Consider the following 16,467-nt stretch of genomic DNA (forward strand, 5'->3'; position numbering starts at 1 on the left):
GTACCTGTAGTATCAGCTAAATGTAACGCCTCCTTCATTGCCAAAATCATATAACGTGTGGCCCTACTGGAAAATACGGTTGATTCGTCACCGTCGCCACTGGAATCAGTGCCTGTGTCTGGGTCTGTGTCGACCGACTGAGGCAAAGGGCGTTTTACAGCCCCTGACGGTGTTTGAGGCGCCTGGACAGGCACTAACTGATTGTCCGGCCGTCTCATGTCGTCAAACGACTGCTTTAGCGTGTTGACACTATCCCGTAATTCCATAAATAAAGGCATCCATTCTGGTGTCGACCCCCTAGGAGGTGACATCCCCATATTTGGCAATTGCTCCGCCTCCACACCAATATCGTCCTCATACATGTCGACACACACGTACCGACACACAGCAGACACACAGGGAATGCTCTTAACGAAGACAGGACCCCACTAGCCCTTTGGGGAGACAGAGGGAGAGTTTGCCAGCACACACCAAAAGCACTATATATGACAGGGATAGCCTTATAATAAGTGCTCCCTGTATAGCTGCTTTTATAATATAATTTTTGCCACTATTTTGCCCCCCCTCTCTTGTTTTACCCTGTTTCTGTAGTGCAGTGCAGGGGAGAGACCTGGGAGCCGTCCTGACCAGCGGAGCTGTGTAAGGAAAATGGCGCTGTGTGCTGAGGAGATAGGCCCCGCCCCTTTTCCGGCGGGCTCGTCTCCCGCTCTTTAGTGTATTCTGGCAGGGGTTAAATATCTCCATATAGCCCCGGAGGCTATATGTGAGGTATTTTTTAGCCAAATAGGTTTTCATTTGCCTCCCAGGGCGCTCCCCTCCCAGCGCCCTGCACCCTCAGTGACTGCCGTGTGAAGTGTGCTGAGAGGAAAATGGCGCACAGCTGCAGTGCTGTGCGCTACCTTTAGAAGACTGAGGAGTCTTCAGCCGCCGATTCTGGACCTCTTCATGTTTCAGCATCTGCAAGGGGGCCGGCGGCGAGGCTCCGGTGACCATCCAGGCTGTACCTGTGATCGTCCCTCTGGAGCTGATGTCCAGTAGCCAAGAAGCCAATCCATCCTGCACGCAGGTGAGTTCACTTCTTCTCCCCTAAGTCCCTCGTTGCAGTGATCCTGTTGCCAGCAGGACTCACTGTAAAATAAAAAACCTAAGCTAAACTTTCTCTAAGCAGCTCTTTAGGAGAGCCACCTAGATTGCACCCTTCTCGGCCGGGCACAAAAATCTAACTGGCTTGGAGGAGGGTCATAGGGGGAGGAGCCAGTGCACACCACCTGATCGGAAAGCTTTACTTTTGTGCCCTGTCTCCTGCGGAGCCGCTATTCCCCATGGTCCTTTCAGGAACCCCAGCATCCACTAGGACGATAGAGAAAATCTGTGTAAGGTGCTGGGTGCCAACAACTCCTGCTGCCGTCAGGTAGCAGGTAACACAATCTATGTACGGCGGCACTCCAAAATAAAGAACAGTAGTACACTACTATAAAGCTTTATAGCAGTGTACTACTGTCCTTTATTTTAGAGTGCCGCTATATATCTATCTATCTATCTATCTCAGATACATCTCAAAAATGTATTATATTTATGGTCATGAAATAGTCCTTAATTATAGAGGTGATCCTTAGTTATGTATAATGCAACATACACTATAGTATAGGTTTCCAAAACGCGGTCTACAAGGCACCATAACAGTCCCTGTTTTAAAAATATCCATGGCTCAGCACAGATGGTTAAATCAAATTGACTGAGGAACTAATTCAGTCACCTGTGGATAAGCATGGATATACTTAAAAACCTGGACCGTTAGAGTGCCTTAAGGACCGCTTTTGGGAACATCTGCACTATTCTCTTACCTTGCTCTGCATTACTCTAGCATTACTGTCCACCCATGTTACACCAGCCTTCAAGCTGGAGTGTTTTGCCTTTGTCTGTATCAGCTTGTGTTTTGCACTGATGTAAGCCAGCTGTAGCCTCATCATCTCTTGGCACTTGTCCTCGAGGGCCGTGTCATCGCAGGCGTTTCCATCCAGCTGAACAAGCTGAAAGTCATTGTCTGAACCCTTAACACATTTAGAGAAGCCCTCAAAAAAATGTTCTTTAGTAAATAGAGTGAGGGCGGCAGTGCTTTGTTCTTCACATGACAGATACTTATCTAGGAGCACCTGAAAGAGGAAAATTGGCATTGATAACATAGAACCCGTTTCATGGGGAGCATAGAATGCCATTAACTTCTGAATGCCATTGACAACAGTCTGGAGCTCGTGATTCAGCTTGTTACTTGTGACCTGCAGGACACTCAGAGTTTCTTTCAGTGATTTGGCCTCCTCATCTTCTGTACCTTTGAATTTCAAGCAGGAGTGTACGTTGGCAGAAGCCATCATCTGGAGCTTATTGCGCCTCTGTATGTGGAGATTCCGTAACGCCTGCAGTGCATGAAGTTCTTCCTCTAGCTTCTCTATGGCCATTTCTTCCATAGGATCCTTTGAGCCGGATGGTTTACAAGTTTTCGTCACCTCCTCTAAAGCCTTTTCATCCAGAACAGCTTTTCCGGATTCCTTCAAGTCATTAAAGGCCTGTAATTTCTCCTCCGAAACAACATTTCGCTCGGTCAAGGTGACACAGAACCAGTCTAGGAATGATTTCACATGCATGTTTTCAAACAGCCAGTCAAAGTCTTCTCCTTCCAGCTTGGAGGCTTTAGGATAGGCTACCTTCCCCAATGTCTGCACAAACCTGTCCCCACAACTCATGATTGTCAATTTAGGAATTCTACAAATGGAAAAATAAATAAATAAATTTTTAAAGTCAGTTGAGAAGGAATATCTTCCATTAATTAAGACGCTATACTTTATCGTACTGTACTGCACACTATTGTGTCCACTATTTTCTCTGTGTTTAGACATTTATTTTGTATACTTGCGTGGATAATGACCACCCAAGTATTGGAAGTGCAGTACTTATCATTCCCAAAGGACAAAAGGACATTCTGTAAGGATTAATGTCCATGCATGCTGGTTTTTCTGTGCCTGAACCACCTACATCAACATTACACATAGGAAAATCTTTACTCATCCTGGGACATCTGTGGCCAGTACAGGGGTCTAAGACTACAGATGGATATTAACAAATTGTGCCTTCTTTCCCCGCCATTGCACAAATCCTATCAACGGTATGTAACCATTGCATGGTTAACTACTGATGGATAATGCATGCGCAGAACAGACCTGGGTCAGTGTAGAATGGTTTATTGCCGAACTGTTCCTTCATGTCAACATCAGAATCTGCAGTCCTATGTGTATGTGGGACAGCTTTCAACTGGTTAGGTGCTCTCAGTGCAGAGGGGATAGGGTCGTTAGGTCGACAGCCACTGAAGGTCAACACGTACTAGGTCGACAGGTCAAAAAATCAACAAGTTTTTCACAATTTTTTTTTCTGTTTTTTTTTTATTTTCCCATACTTGATGATCCATGTGTACTACGATTTGGAACAGTAACCTGTGCCGAGCGGAGCGAGGCACCTAGCCCGAAGCACGGCGAGCGAAGCAAGCCATGCGAGGGGACACAGTGCACTAACTGGGGTTCCCCGTCACTTTACAAAGAAAAAGACAGCAAAAAAAAGTCCAAAAACTCATGTCGACCTTTTCACCTGTCGACCTAATGCATGTCTACCCAATGCCCATGTTGACCTTCAGTGGTCGACATAATGACTGTTGACCTAAGTTGAGTCGACCCAACGACCCGTACCTGTGCAGAGTGGAGAAAAGAAAACACATCACTGCATCACCAACGGACCATCGCCAGCCAATGGAGGAGTACACTGGACTGCTGATGTCAAATGGAATTTTCATTGGACTAAAAAGCTTTGATGATTCGTAACCATCGCCCTAGATAAGACAACCCAGCTTCAAACACTGGGGCAGATTAAGCCTGGAGAAGTGAAAAAATAAGAATTTACTTACCGATAATTCTATTTCTCGTAGTCCGTAGTGGATGCTGGGGACTCCGTCAGGACCATGGGGAATAGCGGCTCCGCAGGAGACAGGGCACAAAATTAAAAGTTTGACCACTAGGTGGTGTGCACTGGCTCCTCCCCCTATGACCCTCCTCCAAGCCTCAGTTAGGATACTGTGCCCGGACGAGCGTACACAATAAGGAAGGATTTTGAATCCCGGGTAAGACTCATACCAGCCACACCAATCACACTGTACAACTTGAGATCTGAACCCAGTTAACAGCATGATAACAGAGGAGCCTCTGAAAAGATGGCTTCCAACAATAATAACCCGATTTTTGTAACAATAACTATGTACAAGTATTGCAGACAATCCGCACTTGGGATGGGCGCCCAGCATCCACTACGGACTACGAGAAATAGAATTATCGGTAAGTAAATTCTTATTTTCTCTGACGTCCTAAGTGGATGCTGGGGACTCCGTCAGGACCATGGGGATTATACCAAAGCTCCCAAACGGGCGGGAGAGTGCGGATGACTCTGCAGCACCGAATGAGAGAACTCCAGGTCCTCCTTAGCCAGGGTATCAAATTTGTAGAATTTTACAAACGTGTTCTCCCCTGACCACGTAGCTGCTCGGCAGCGTTGTAATGCCGAGACCCCTCGGGCAGCCGCCCAAGGTGAGCCCACCTTCCTTGTGGAGTGGGCATTTACAGATTTTGGCTGTGGCAGGCCTGCCACAGAATGCGCAAGTTGAATTGTGCTACAAATCCAACGAGCAATCGTCTGCTTAGACGCAGGAACACCCAGCTTGTTGGGTGCATACAGTATAAACAGCGAGTCAGACTTTCTGACTCCAGCCGTCCTTGAAATATATATATATATTTTTAAGGCTCTGACAACGTCGAACAACTTGGAGTCCTCCAAGTCGCTAGAAGCCGCAGGCACCACAATAGGTTGGTTCAGGTGAAACGCTGATACCACCTTAGGGAGAAACTGAGGACGCGTCCGCAGTTCTGCCCTGTCCCAATGGAAAATCAGATATGGCTTTTGTACGAAAAAGCCGCCAATTCTGACACTCTCCTGGCCGAAGCCAGGGCCAGTAGCATGGTCACTTTCCATGTAAGATATTTCAAATCCACCGATTTGAGTGGCTCAAACCAATGGGATTTGAGGAATCCCAAAACTACATTGAGATCCCACAGTGCCACTGGAGGCACAACCGGGGCTGTATATGTAGTACTCCTTTGACAAAAGCTTGGACTTCAGGAACTGAAGCCAATTCTTTCTGGAAGAAAATCGACAGGGCCGAAATTTGAACCTTAATGGACCCCAATTTGAGGCCCATAGACAATCCTGTTTGCAGGAAATGTAGGAATCGACCCAGTTGAAATTCCTCCGTCGGAGCCCTCTCCTTCAGGATCCGGCGTTCAACCGCCATGCCGTCAAACGCAGCCGCGGTAAGTCTAGAGGTAGAGTGCACGGATCCTCCGTGCGCATCTCTTGAAGTTCCGGGTACCAAGTCTTTCTTGGCAAATCCGGAGCCACGAGTATCGTTCTTACTCCCCTTCGCCTTATAATTCTCAGTACCTTGGGTATGAGAGGCAGAGGGGGGAACACATACATTGACTGGTACACCCATGGTGTTACCAACGCGTCCACAGCTATTGCCTGAGGGTCTCTCGACCTGGCGCAATACCTGTCCAGTTTTTTGTTGAGGCGGGACGCCATCATGTCCACCTTTGGTTTTTCCCAACGGTTCACAATCATGTGGAAGACTTCTGGATGAAGTCCCCACTCTCCCGGGTGGTGATCGTGTCTGCTGAGGAAGTCTGCTTCCCAGTTGTCCACTCCCGGAATGAACACTGCTGACAGTGCTATCACATGATTTTCTGCCCAGTGAAAAATCCTTGCAGCTTCTGCCATTGCCCTCCTGCTTCTTGTGTCGCCCTGTCTGTTTACGTGGGCGACTGCCGTGGTGTTGCCCTACTGGATCAACACCGGCTGACCCTGAAGCAAAGGTCTTGCCAGGCTTAGAGCATTGTAAATTGCCCTTAGCTCCAGTATATTTATGTGAAGTGAAGTCTCCAGGCTTGACCACACTCCCTGGAAATTTCTTCCCTGTGTGACTGCTCCCCAGCCTCTCAGGCTGGCATTCGTGGTCACCAGGACCCAGTCCTGAATGCCGAATCTGCGGCCCTCCAAAAAGGTGAGCACTCTGCAACCACCACAGAAGAGACCCCCTTGTCCTTGGAGACGGGGCTATCCGCTGATGCATCTGAAGATGCGATCCGGACCATTTGTCCAGCAGATCCCACTGAAAGGTTCTTGCGTGGAATCTGCCGAATGGAATCGCTTCGTAAGAAGCCACCATTTACCCAGGACTCTTGTGCATTGATGCACTGACACTTTTCCTGGTTTTAGGAGGTTCCTGACTAGCTCGGATAACTCCCTGGCTTTCTCCTCCGGGAGAAAAACCTTTTTCTGAACTGTGTCCAGAATCATCCCTAGGAACAGCAGACGTGTCGTCGGGCTCAGCTGGGATTTTGGAAAATTTAGAATCCACCCGTGCTGTTGCAGCACTACTTGGGTTAGTGCTACACCGGCCTCTAACTGTTCTCTGGATCTTGCCCTTATCAGGAGATCGTCCAAGTAAGGGATAATTAATACGCCTTTTCTTCGAAGAAGAATCATCATTTCGGCCATTACCTTGGTAAAGACCCGGGGTGCCGTGGACAATCCAAACGGCAACGTCTGAAACTGATAGTGACAGTTTTGTACCACGAACCTGAGGTACCCTTGGTTTGAAGGGCAAATTGGGACATGGAGGTAAGCATCCTTGATGTCCAAGGACACCATAAAGTCCCCTTCTTCCAGATTCGCTATCACAGCTCTGAGTGATTTCATCTTGAACTTGAACCTTTGTATGTAAGTGTTCAAAAGATTTCAGACTTAGAATAGGTCTCACCGAGCCATCCGGCTTCGGTACCACAAACAGCGTGGAATAATACCCCTTTCCTTGTTGTAGTAGGGGTACCTTGACTATTACTTGCTGGGAATACAGCTTGTGAATAGCTTCCAACACCGTCTCCCTGTCGGAGGGAGATGTTGGTAAAGCAGACTTCAGGAATCTGCGAGGAAGAGACGTCTCGAATTCCAATCTGTACCCCTGTGATACTACCTGCAGGATCCAGGGGTCGACTTGCGAGTGAGCCCACTGCGCGCTGAAATTCTTGAGACGACCCCCCCACCGGACCTGAGTCCGCTTGTAAGGCCCCAGCGACATGCTGAAGACTTTTCAGAAGCGGGGGAGTGCTTCTGCTCCTGGGAAAGAGCTGCTTGCTGCAGTCTCTTACCCTTTCCTTTGCCTCAGGCAGATATGAATGGCCTTTTGCCCGCTTGTTCTTATGAGAACGAAAGGACTGAGGCTGAAAAGACGGTGTCTTTTTCTGTTGGGAGGTGACCTGAGGTAAAAAAGGTGGATTTTCCGGCTGTTGCCGTGGCCACCAAGTCCGATAGACCGACCCCAAATAATTCCTCCCCTTTATACGGCAAACTTCCATATGCCGCTTGGAATCCGCATCACCTGACCACTGTCGCGTCCATAAACTTCTTCTGGCAGAAATGGACAGCGCACTTACCCTTGATGCCAGAGTGCAAATATCCCTCTGTGCATCTCGCATATAAAGAAAATGCATCCTTTAAATGCTCTATAGTCAATAAAATATTGTCGCTATTCAGGGTATCAATATTTCCAGTCAGAGATTCCGACCAAACCCCCCCAGCACTGCACATCCATGCTGGGGCGATTGCTGGTCGCAGTATAACATCAGTATGTGTGTATATACTTTTTAGAGTATTTTCCAGCCTCCTATCAGCTGGATCTTTGAGGGCGGCCGTATCAGGAGACGGTAACGCCACTTGTTTTGATAAGCGTGTGAGCGCCTTATCTACCCTAGAGGGTGTTTCCCAGCGCGCCCTAACCTCTGGCGGGAAAGAGTATAATGCCAATAACTTCTCTGAAATTAGCAACTTCCTATCGGGGGTAACCCACGCTTCATCACACACTTCAATCAATTCATCTGATTCAGGAAAAACTACAGGTAGTTTTTTCACACCCCACATAATACCCATTTTTGTGGTACCTGTAGTATCAGAAATATGTAACGCCTCCTTCATTGCCGTGATTATGTAACGTGTGGCCCTACTGGAAAATACGTTTGTTTCTTCACCGTCGACACTGGAGTCAGTGTCCGTGTCTGTCGACCGACTGAGGTAATGGGCGTTTTAAAGCCCCTGACGGTGTTTGAGACGCCTGGACAGGTACTAATTGGTTTGCCGGCCGTCTCATATCGTCAACCGACCTTGTAGCGTGTTGACACTATCACGTAATTCCATAAATAAAGCCATCCATTCCGGTGTCGACTCCCTAGGGGGTGACATCCCATTACAGGCAATTGCTCCGCCTCCACACCAACATCGTCCTCATACCTGTCGACACACACGTACCGACACACAGCACACACACAGGGAATGCTCTGATAGAGGACAGGACCCCACTAGCCCTTTGGGGAGACAGAGGGAGAGTTTGCCAGCACACACCAAAGCGCTATAATTATACAGGGACAACCTTATAGTAAGTGTTTTCCCTTATAGCAGCTTAATATATAATAATATCGCCAAAAAATGCCCCCCCTCTCTGTTTTAACCCTGTTTCTGTAGTGCAGTGCAGGGGAGAGCCTGGGAGCCCTCCCACCAGCGGAGCTGTGTGGGAAAAATGGCGCTGTGTGCTGAGGAGATAGGCCCCGCCCCCTTCACGGCGGGCTCTTCTCCCGTTTTTTTCTGTAATCCTGGCAGGGGTTAAATACATCCATATAGCCCAGGGGCTATATGTGATGTATTTTTAGCCAGTAAAGGTAATTACATTGCTGCCCAGGGCGCCCCCCCCCCAGCGCCCTGCACCCTCAGTGACCGCGGTGTGAAGTGTGCTGAGAGCAATGGCGCACAGCTGCAGTGCTGTGCGCTACCTTAAGAAGACTGGGAAGTCTTCAGCCGCCGATTTCTGGACCTCTTCTCTCTTCAGCATCTGTAAGGGGGCCGGCGGCGCGGCTCCGGTGACCCATCCAGGCTGTACCTGTGATCGTCCCTCTGGAGTTAGTGTCCAGTAGCCTAAGAAGCCAATCCATCCTGCACGCAGGTGAGTTCGCTTCTTCTCCCCTTAGTCCCGCGTTGCAGTGAGCCTGTTGCCAGCAGGACTCACTGAAAATAAAAAACCTAACAAACTTTTATTCTAAGCAGCTCTTTAGGAGAGCCACCTAGATTGCACCCTTCTCGGCCGGGCACAAAAACCTAACTGAGGCTTGGAGGAGGGTCATAGGGGGAGGAGCCAGTGCACACCACCTAGTGGTCAAACTTTTAATTTTGTGCCCTGTCTCCTGCGGAGCCGCTATTCCCCATGGTCCTGACGGAGTCCCCAGCATCCACTTAGGACGTCAGAGAAAATAAGAATTTACTTACCGATAATTCTATTTCTCGGAGTCCGTAGTGGATGCTGGGGTTCCTGAAAGGACCATGGGGAATAGCGGCTCCGCAGGAGACAGGGCACAAAAAAGTAAAGCTTTACTAGGTCAGGTGGTGTGCACTGGCTCCTCCCCCTATGACCCTCCTCCAGACTCCAGTTAGGTACTGTGCCCGGACGAGCATACACAATAAGGGAGGCATTTTGAATCCCGGGTAAGACTCATACCAGCCACACCAATCACACCGTACAACTTGTGATCTAAACCCAGTTAACAGTATGACAACAGAAAGGGCCTCTTAAAGATGGCTCCTTAACAATAACCCGAATTAGTTAACAATAACTATGTACAAGTATTGCAGATAATCCGCACTTGGGATGGGCGCCCAGCATCCACTACGGACTCCGAGAAATAGAATTATCGGTAAGTAAATTCTTATTTTCTCTATCGTCCTAAGTGGATGCTGGGGTTCCTGAAAGGACCATGGGGATTATACCAAAGCTCCCAAACGGGCGGGAGAGTGCGGATGACTCTGCAGCACCGAATGAGAGAACTCCAGGTCCTCCTTTGCCAGGGTATCAAATTTGTAAAATTTTACAAACGTGTTCTCCCCCGACCACGTAGCTGCTCGGCAGAGTTGTAATGCCGAGACCCCTCGGGCAGCCGCCCAAGATGAGCCCACCTTCCTTGTGGAGTGGGCTTTTACAGTTTTAGGCTGTGGCAGGCCTGCCACAGAATGTGCAAGTTGAATTGTGTTACAAATCCAACGAGCAATCGACTGCTTTGAAGCAGGTGCGCCCAACTTGTTGGGTGCATACAATATAAACAGCGAGTCAGATTTTCTGACTCCAGCCGTCCTTGCAATGTATATTTTTAAGGCTCTGACAACGTCCAACAACTTGGAGTCCTCCAAGTCGCTAGTGGCCGCAGGCACCACAATAGGTTGGTTCAGATGAAATGCTGATACCACTTTAGGGAGAAAATGCGGACGAGTCCGCAGTTCTGCCCTATCCGAATGGAAGATTAGATAAGGACTTTTATAAGATAAAGCCGCCAATTCAGATACTCTCCTGGCAGAGGCCAGGGCTAGTAACATAGTCACTTTCAATGTGAGATATTTCAAATCCACCTTTTTCAATGGTTCAAACCAATGGGATTTGAGGAAATCTAAAACTACATTTAGATCCCACGGTGCCACCGGAGGCACCACAGGAGGCTGTATATGCAGTACTCCCTTGACAAAAGTCTGGACCTCAGGGACAGAGGCCAATTCTTTTTGGAAGAATATTGACAGGGCCGAAATTTGAACCTTAATGGATCCCAATTTGAGACCCATAGATAATCCTGATTGCAGGAAATGTAGGAAACGACCCAGTTGGAATTCCTCCGTCGGAACCCTCCGATCCTCGCACCACGCTACATATTTTCGCCAAATGCGGTGATAATGTTTCACGGTGACTTCCTTCCGTGCCTTAATCAAGGTAGGAATGACTTCTTCTGGAATGCCTTTCCCTTTTAGGATCTGGCGTTCAACCGCCATGCCGTCAAACGCAGCCGCGGTAAGTCTTGAAAAAGACAGGGACCCTGCTGTAGCAGGTCCCTTCTCAGAGGTAGAGGCCACGGTTCGTCCGTGAGCATCTCTTGAAGTTCCGGATACCAAGTCCTTCTCGGCCAATCCGGAACCACTAGTATTGTTCTTACTCTTCTTTGCCGTATGATCTTCAATACCTTTGGTATGAGCGGCAGAGGAGGAAACACATACACTGACTGGTACACCCAAGGAGTTACCAGTGCGTCCACAGCTATTGCCTGTGGATCTCTTGACCTGGCGCAATATTTGTCCAGTTTCTTGTTGAGGCGAGACGCCATCATGTCTACAATTGGTCTTTCCCAACGGTCTATTAACATGTTGAAGACTTCTGGATGTAGACCCCACTCTCCCGGATGAAGATCGTGTCTGCTGAGGAAGTCTGCTTCCCAGTTGTCCACGCCCGGGATGAACACTGCTGACAGTGCTATCACGTGATTCTCCGCCCAGCGAAGAATCTTGGCAGCTTCTGCCATTGCACTCCTGCTTCTTGTGCCGCCCTGCCTGTTTACATGGGCGACCGCCGTGATGTTGTCCGACTGAATCAACACCGGCTTTCCTTGCAGGAGAAGTTCCGCCTGGCTTAGAGCATTGTAGATTGCTCTTAGTTCCAGAATGTTTATGTGAAGAGACTTTTCCAGACTCGTCCATACTCCCTGGAAGTTTCTTCCTTGTGTGACTGCTCCCCAGCCTCTCAGGCTGGCGTCCGTGGTCACCAGGATCCAATCCTGAATGCCGAATCTGCGGCCTTCTAATAGGTGAGCCTTCTGCAACCACCACAGAAGTGACACCCTTGTCTTTGGTGACAGGGTTATTCGCAGGTGCATCTGCAGATGCGACCCTGACCATTTGTCCAACAGATCCCTTTGGAATATTCTTGCATGGAATCTGCCGAATGGAATTGCTTCGTAAGAAGCCACCATTTTTCCCAGGACTCTTGTGCATTGATGTACTGACACTTTTCCTGGTTTTAGGAGGTTCCTGACCAGATCGGATAACTCCTTGGCTTTTTCCTCTGGAAGGAAAACCTTTTTCTGAACCGTGTCCAGAATCATTCCTAGGAACAGCAGACGAGTTGTCGGGATTAAATGGGATTTTGGAATATTCAGAATCCACCCGTGTTGTCTTAGCACCTCTTGAGATAGTGCTAAAGCTGTCTCCAGCTGTTCTCTGGACCTTGCCCTTATTAGGAGATCGTCCAAGTATGGGATAACTAATACGCCTTTTCTTCGAAGAAGAATCATCATCTCGGCCATTACCTTGGTAAAGACCCGAGGCGCCGTGGACAATCCGAACGGCAGCGTCTGAAACTGATAGTGACAGTTTTGAACAATGAACCTGAGGTACCCCTGGTGTGCGGGGTAAATCGGAACGTGTAGATACGCATCCTTGATGTCCAAGGATACCATAAAGTCCCCTTCTTCCAGGTTCGCTATCACTGCTCTGAGTGACTCCATCTTGAACTTGAACTTTTTTATGTAGAGGTTCAAGGACTTCAGATTTAGAATAGGCCTTACCGAGCCATCCGGCTTCGGTACCACAAATAGAGTGGAATAATACCCCTTTCCTTGTTGTAATAGGGGTACTTTGACTATCACCTGCTGAGCGTACAGCTTGTGAATGGCTTCCAACACCCTCTCCCTTTCGGAAGAGACGGTTGGTAAGGCAGACTTCAGGAAACGATGAGGAGGATCCGTCTCTAATTCCAACCTGTACCCCTGAGATATTATCTGCAGGATCCAGGGGTCTACCTGCGAGTGAGCCCACTGCGCGCTGTAATTTTTGAGACGGCCCCCCACTGTCCCCGAGTCCGCTTGAGAGGCCCCAGCGTCATGCTGAGGTTTTTGCAGGAGCCGGGGAGGGCTTCTGTTCCTGGGAAGGAGCTGCCTGTTGGTGTCTCTTCCCTCTTCCTCTGCCTCGTGGCAGGTACGACAAGCCCTTTGCTCTCTTATTTTTGTAGGAGCGAAAAGGCTGCGGTTGAAAGGTCGGTGCCTTTCTCTGTTGGGGAGTGACTTGAGGTAAAAAAGTGGATTTCCCGGCAGTAGCCGTGGCCACCAAGTCTGATAGACCAACTCCAAATAACTCCTCCCCTTTATACGGCAAAACCTCCATGTGACGTTTTGAATCCGCATCGCCTGTCCACTGTCGTGTCCATAAGGCTCTTCTGGCTGAAATGGACATAGCACTCACCCGAGATGCCAGTGTGCAAATATCCCTCTGTGCATCACGCATATAGATAAATGCATCCTTTATTTGTTCTAACGACAGTAAAACATTGTCCCTATCTAGGGTATCAATATTTTCAATCAGGGATTCTGACCAAACTACTCCAGCACTGCACATCCAGGCAGTTGCTATAGCTGGTCGTAGTATAACACCTGCATGTGTGTATATATTCTTTTGAATAACTTCCATCTTTCTATCTGATGGATCCTTAAGTGCGGCCGTCTCAGGAGAGGGTAACGCCACTTGTTTGGATAAGCGTGTGAGCGCCTTGTCCACCTTAGGGGGTGTTTCCCAGCGCGCCCTAACCTCTGGCGGGAAAGGGTATAATGCCAATAACTTTTTTGAAATTATCAACTTTTTATCAGGAGCAACCCACGCTTCATCACACACGTCATTTAATTCTTCTGATTCAGGAAAAACTGTTTGTAGTTTTTTCACACCATACATAATACCCTGTTTTACGGTATCTGTAGTATCAGCTAAATGTAACGTCTCCTTCATTGCCAAAATCATATAACGTGTGGCCCTACTGGAAAATACGTTTGAATTTCTACCGTCGTCACTGGAATCAGTGCCCGTGTCTGGGTCTGTGTCGACCGACTGAGGCAAAGGGCGTTTTACAGCCCCTGACGGTGTTTGAGGCGCCTGGACAGGCATTAATTGATTGTCCGGCCGCCTCATGTCCTCAACTGACTGTTTAAGGGAAGATAAACCATCACGTAATTCCACAAATAAAGGCATCCATTCTGGTGTCGACCCCCTGGGGGGTGACATCTGCATATTTGGCAATTGCTCCGCCTCCACACCAATATCGTCCTCATACATGTCGACACCACGTACCGACACACACCGCAAACTCACAGGGAATGCTCTAATGAAGACAGGACCCACTAGCCCTTTTGGGGAGACAGAGGGAGAGTCTGCCAGCACACACCACAAAGCGCTATATATACAAGGGATATCCTTATATTAAGTGCTCCCTTATAGCTGCTTTAATATATATATATATAGCCATTAATGTGCCCCCCCTCTCTGTTTTACCCTGTTTCTGTAGTGCAGTGCAGGGGAGAGACCTGGGAGCCGTTCTGACCAGCGGAGCTGTGACAGAAAATGGCGCCGTGTGCTGAGGAGATAGGCCCCGCCCCTTTTTCGGCGGGTTCTTCTCCCGCTATTTTTCCAGTCAGGCAGGGGTTAAATATCTCCATATAGCCCCTATGGGCTATATGTGAGGTATTTTTAGCCTTGTATAAGGTTTATATTTGCCTCTCAGAGCGCCCCCCCCCAGCGCTCTGCACCCTCAGTGACTGCCCAGTGAAGTGTGCTGAGAGGAAAATGGCGCACAGCTGCAGTGCTGTGCGCTACCTTATGAAGACTGAGGAGTCTTCAGCCGCCGGTTTCCGGACCTCTTCACGCTTCAGCATCTGCAAGGGGGTCGGCGGCGCGGCTCCGGGACCGGACTCCACGGCTGGGCCTGTGTTCGATCCCTCTGGAGCTAATGGTGTCCAGTAGCCAAGCAGCAAATCCACTCTGCATGCAGGTGAGTTTACTACTTTCCCCCTAAGTCCCACGTTGCAGTGATCCTGTTGCCAGCAGGACTCACTGTAAAGAAAAAAACCTAAACTAAACTTTCTCTAAGCAGCTCTTTAGGAGAGCCACCTAGATTGCACCCTTCTCGTTCGGGCACAAAATCTAACTGGAGTCTGGAGGAGGGTCATAGGGGGAGGAGCCAGTGCACACCACCTGACCTAGTAAAGCTTTACTTTTTTGTGCCCTGTCTCCTGCGGAGCCGCTATTCCCCATGGTCCTTTCAGGAACCCCAGCATCCACTTAGGACGATAGAGAAAGAAGGGATATGTGGAAGGTGATAACGCACCAGCCAATCATTACGGGTTTGAAAAATGACCATTAGGAGCTGATTGGCTGGTGCGTTATCACCTTCGACTTATCACTTCTCCAGGCTTAATACATCTGCCCCTTCTGTAACAGAGAAATTTATCATAAAAAAAATTATGTTATTCTAGCTTAATACTATTTACTTTATGTTATCCAGTTAACATATAATATAAAACAGATGACTCTACTAAAATCTACCACAAAATCATAATTACCGTCTTCAGTTTGAGTAAACTTCTATTCAGGTTCGTTAACATTTCCAGTTTACTCTATGTGATTTAATTCATAAAAAATAAGAATTTACTTACCGATAATTCTATTTCTCATAGTCCGTAGTGGATGCTGGGAACTCCGTAAGGACCATGGGGAATAGCGGCTCCGCAGGAGACTGGGCACAAAAAGTAAAAGCTTTAGACTAGCTGGTGTGCACTGGCTCCTCCCCCTATGACCCTCCTCCAAGCCTCAGTTAAGATACTGTGCCCGGACGAGCGTACATAATAAGGAAGGATCTTGAATCCCGGGTAAGACTCATACCAATCACACCGTACAACTCGTGATCTGAACCCAGTTAACAGTATGATAACCGTAGGAGCCTCTGAAAAGATGGCTTCCAACAATAAACAACCCGATTTGTTTGTAACAATAACTATATACAAGTATTGCAGACAATCCGCACTTGGGATGGGCGCCCAGCATCCACTACGGACTATGAGAAATAGAATTATCGGTAAGTAAATTCTTATTTTCTCTGACGTCCTAGTGGATGCTGGGAACTCCGTAAGGACCATGGGGATTATACCAAAGCTCCCAAACGGGCGGGAGAGTGCGGATGACTCTGCAGCACCGAATGAGAGAACTCCAGGTCCTCCTCAGCCAGGGTATCAAATTTGTAGAATTTAGCAAACGTGTTTGCCCCTGACCAAGTAGCTGCTCGGCAAAGTTGTAAAGCCGAGACCCCTCGGGCAGCCGCCCAAGATGAGCCCACCTTCCGTGTGGAATGGGCTTTTACAGATTTTGGCTGTGGCAGGCCTGCCACAGAATGTGCAAGTTGAATTGTACTACAAATCCAACGAGCAATCGTCTGCTTAGAAGCAGGAGCACCCAGCTTATTGGGTGCATACAGTATAAACAGCGAGTCAGATTTTCTGACTCCAGCCGTCCTGGAAACATATATTTTCAGGGCCCTGACTACGTCCAGCAACTTGGAGTCCTCCAAGTCCCTAGTAGCCACAGGTACCACAATAGGTTGATTCATGTGAAACGCTGAAACCACCTTAGGGAGAAATTGAGGACGAGTCC

At 48.4% G+C, this 16,467-nt stretch overlaps 1 protein-coding gene across 2 annotated transcripts in view; it reads right to left on the reverse strand.

Moving 5' to 3' along the window:
• Positions 1 to 16,467, reverse strand: part of HAUS3 (HAUS augmin like complex subunit 3) — an 82,217-nt gene that overhangs the window by 53,338 nt on the left and 12,412 nt on the right. For both annotated transcript variants that reach the window (XM_063924764.1, XM_063924760.1), the window contains exon 2: positions 1,845 to 2,760. In XM_063924764.1, the coding sequence (XP_063780834.1) occupies positions 1,845 to 2,741 (897 nt within the window). In that variant the 5' untranslated portion in view covers positions 2,742 to 2,760. The remainder of the gene's footprint in view (positions 1 to 1,844; positions 2,761 to 16,467) is intronic.

This window comes from Pseudophryne corroboree, chromosome 1 (genome assembly GCF_028390025.1).
Source record: "Pseudophryne corroboree isolate aPseCor3 chromosome 1, aPseCor3.hap2, whole genome shotgun sequence".
In the NCBI taxonomy this organism is placed as follows: Eukaryota; Metazoa; Chordata; class Amphibia; order Anura; family Myobatrachidae; genus Pseudophryne; species Pseudophryne corroboree.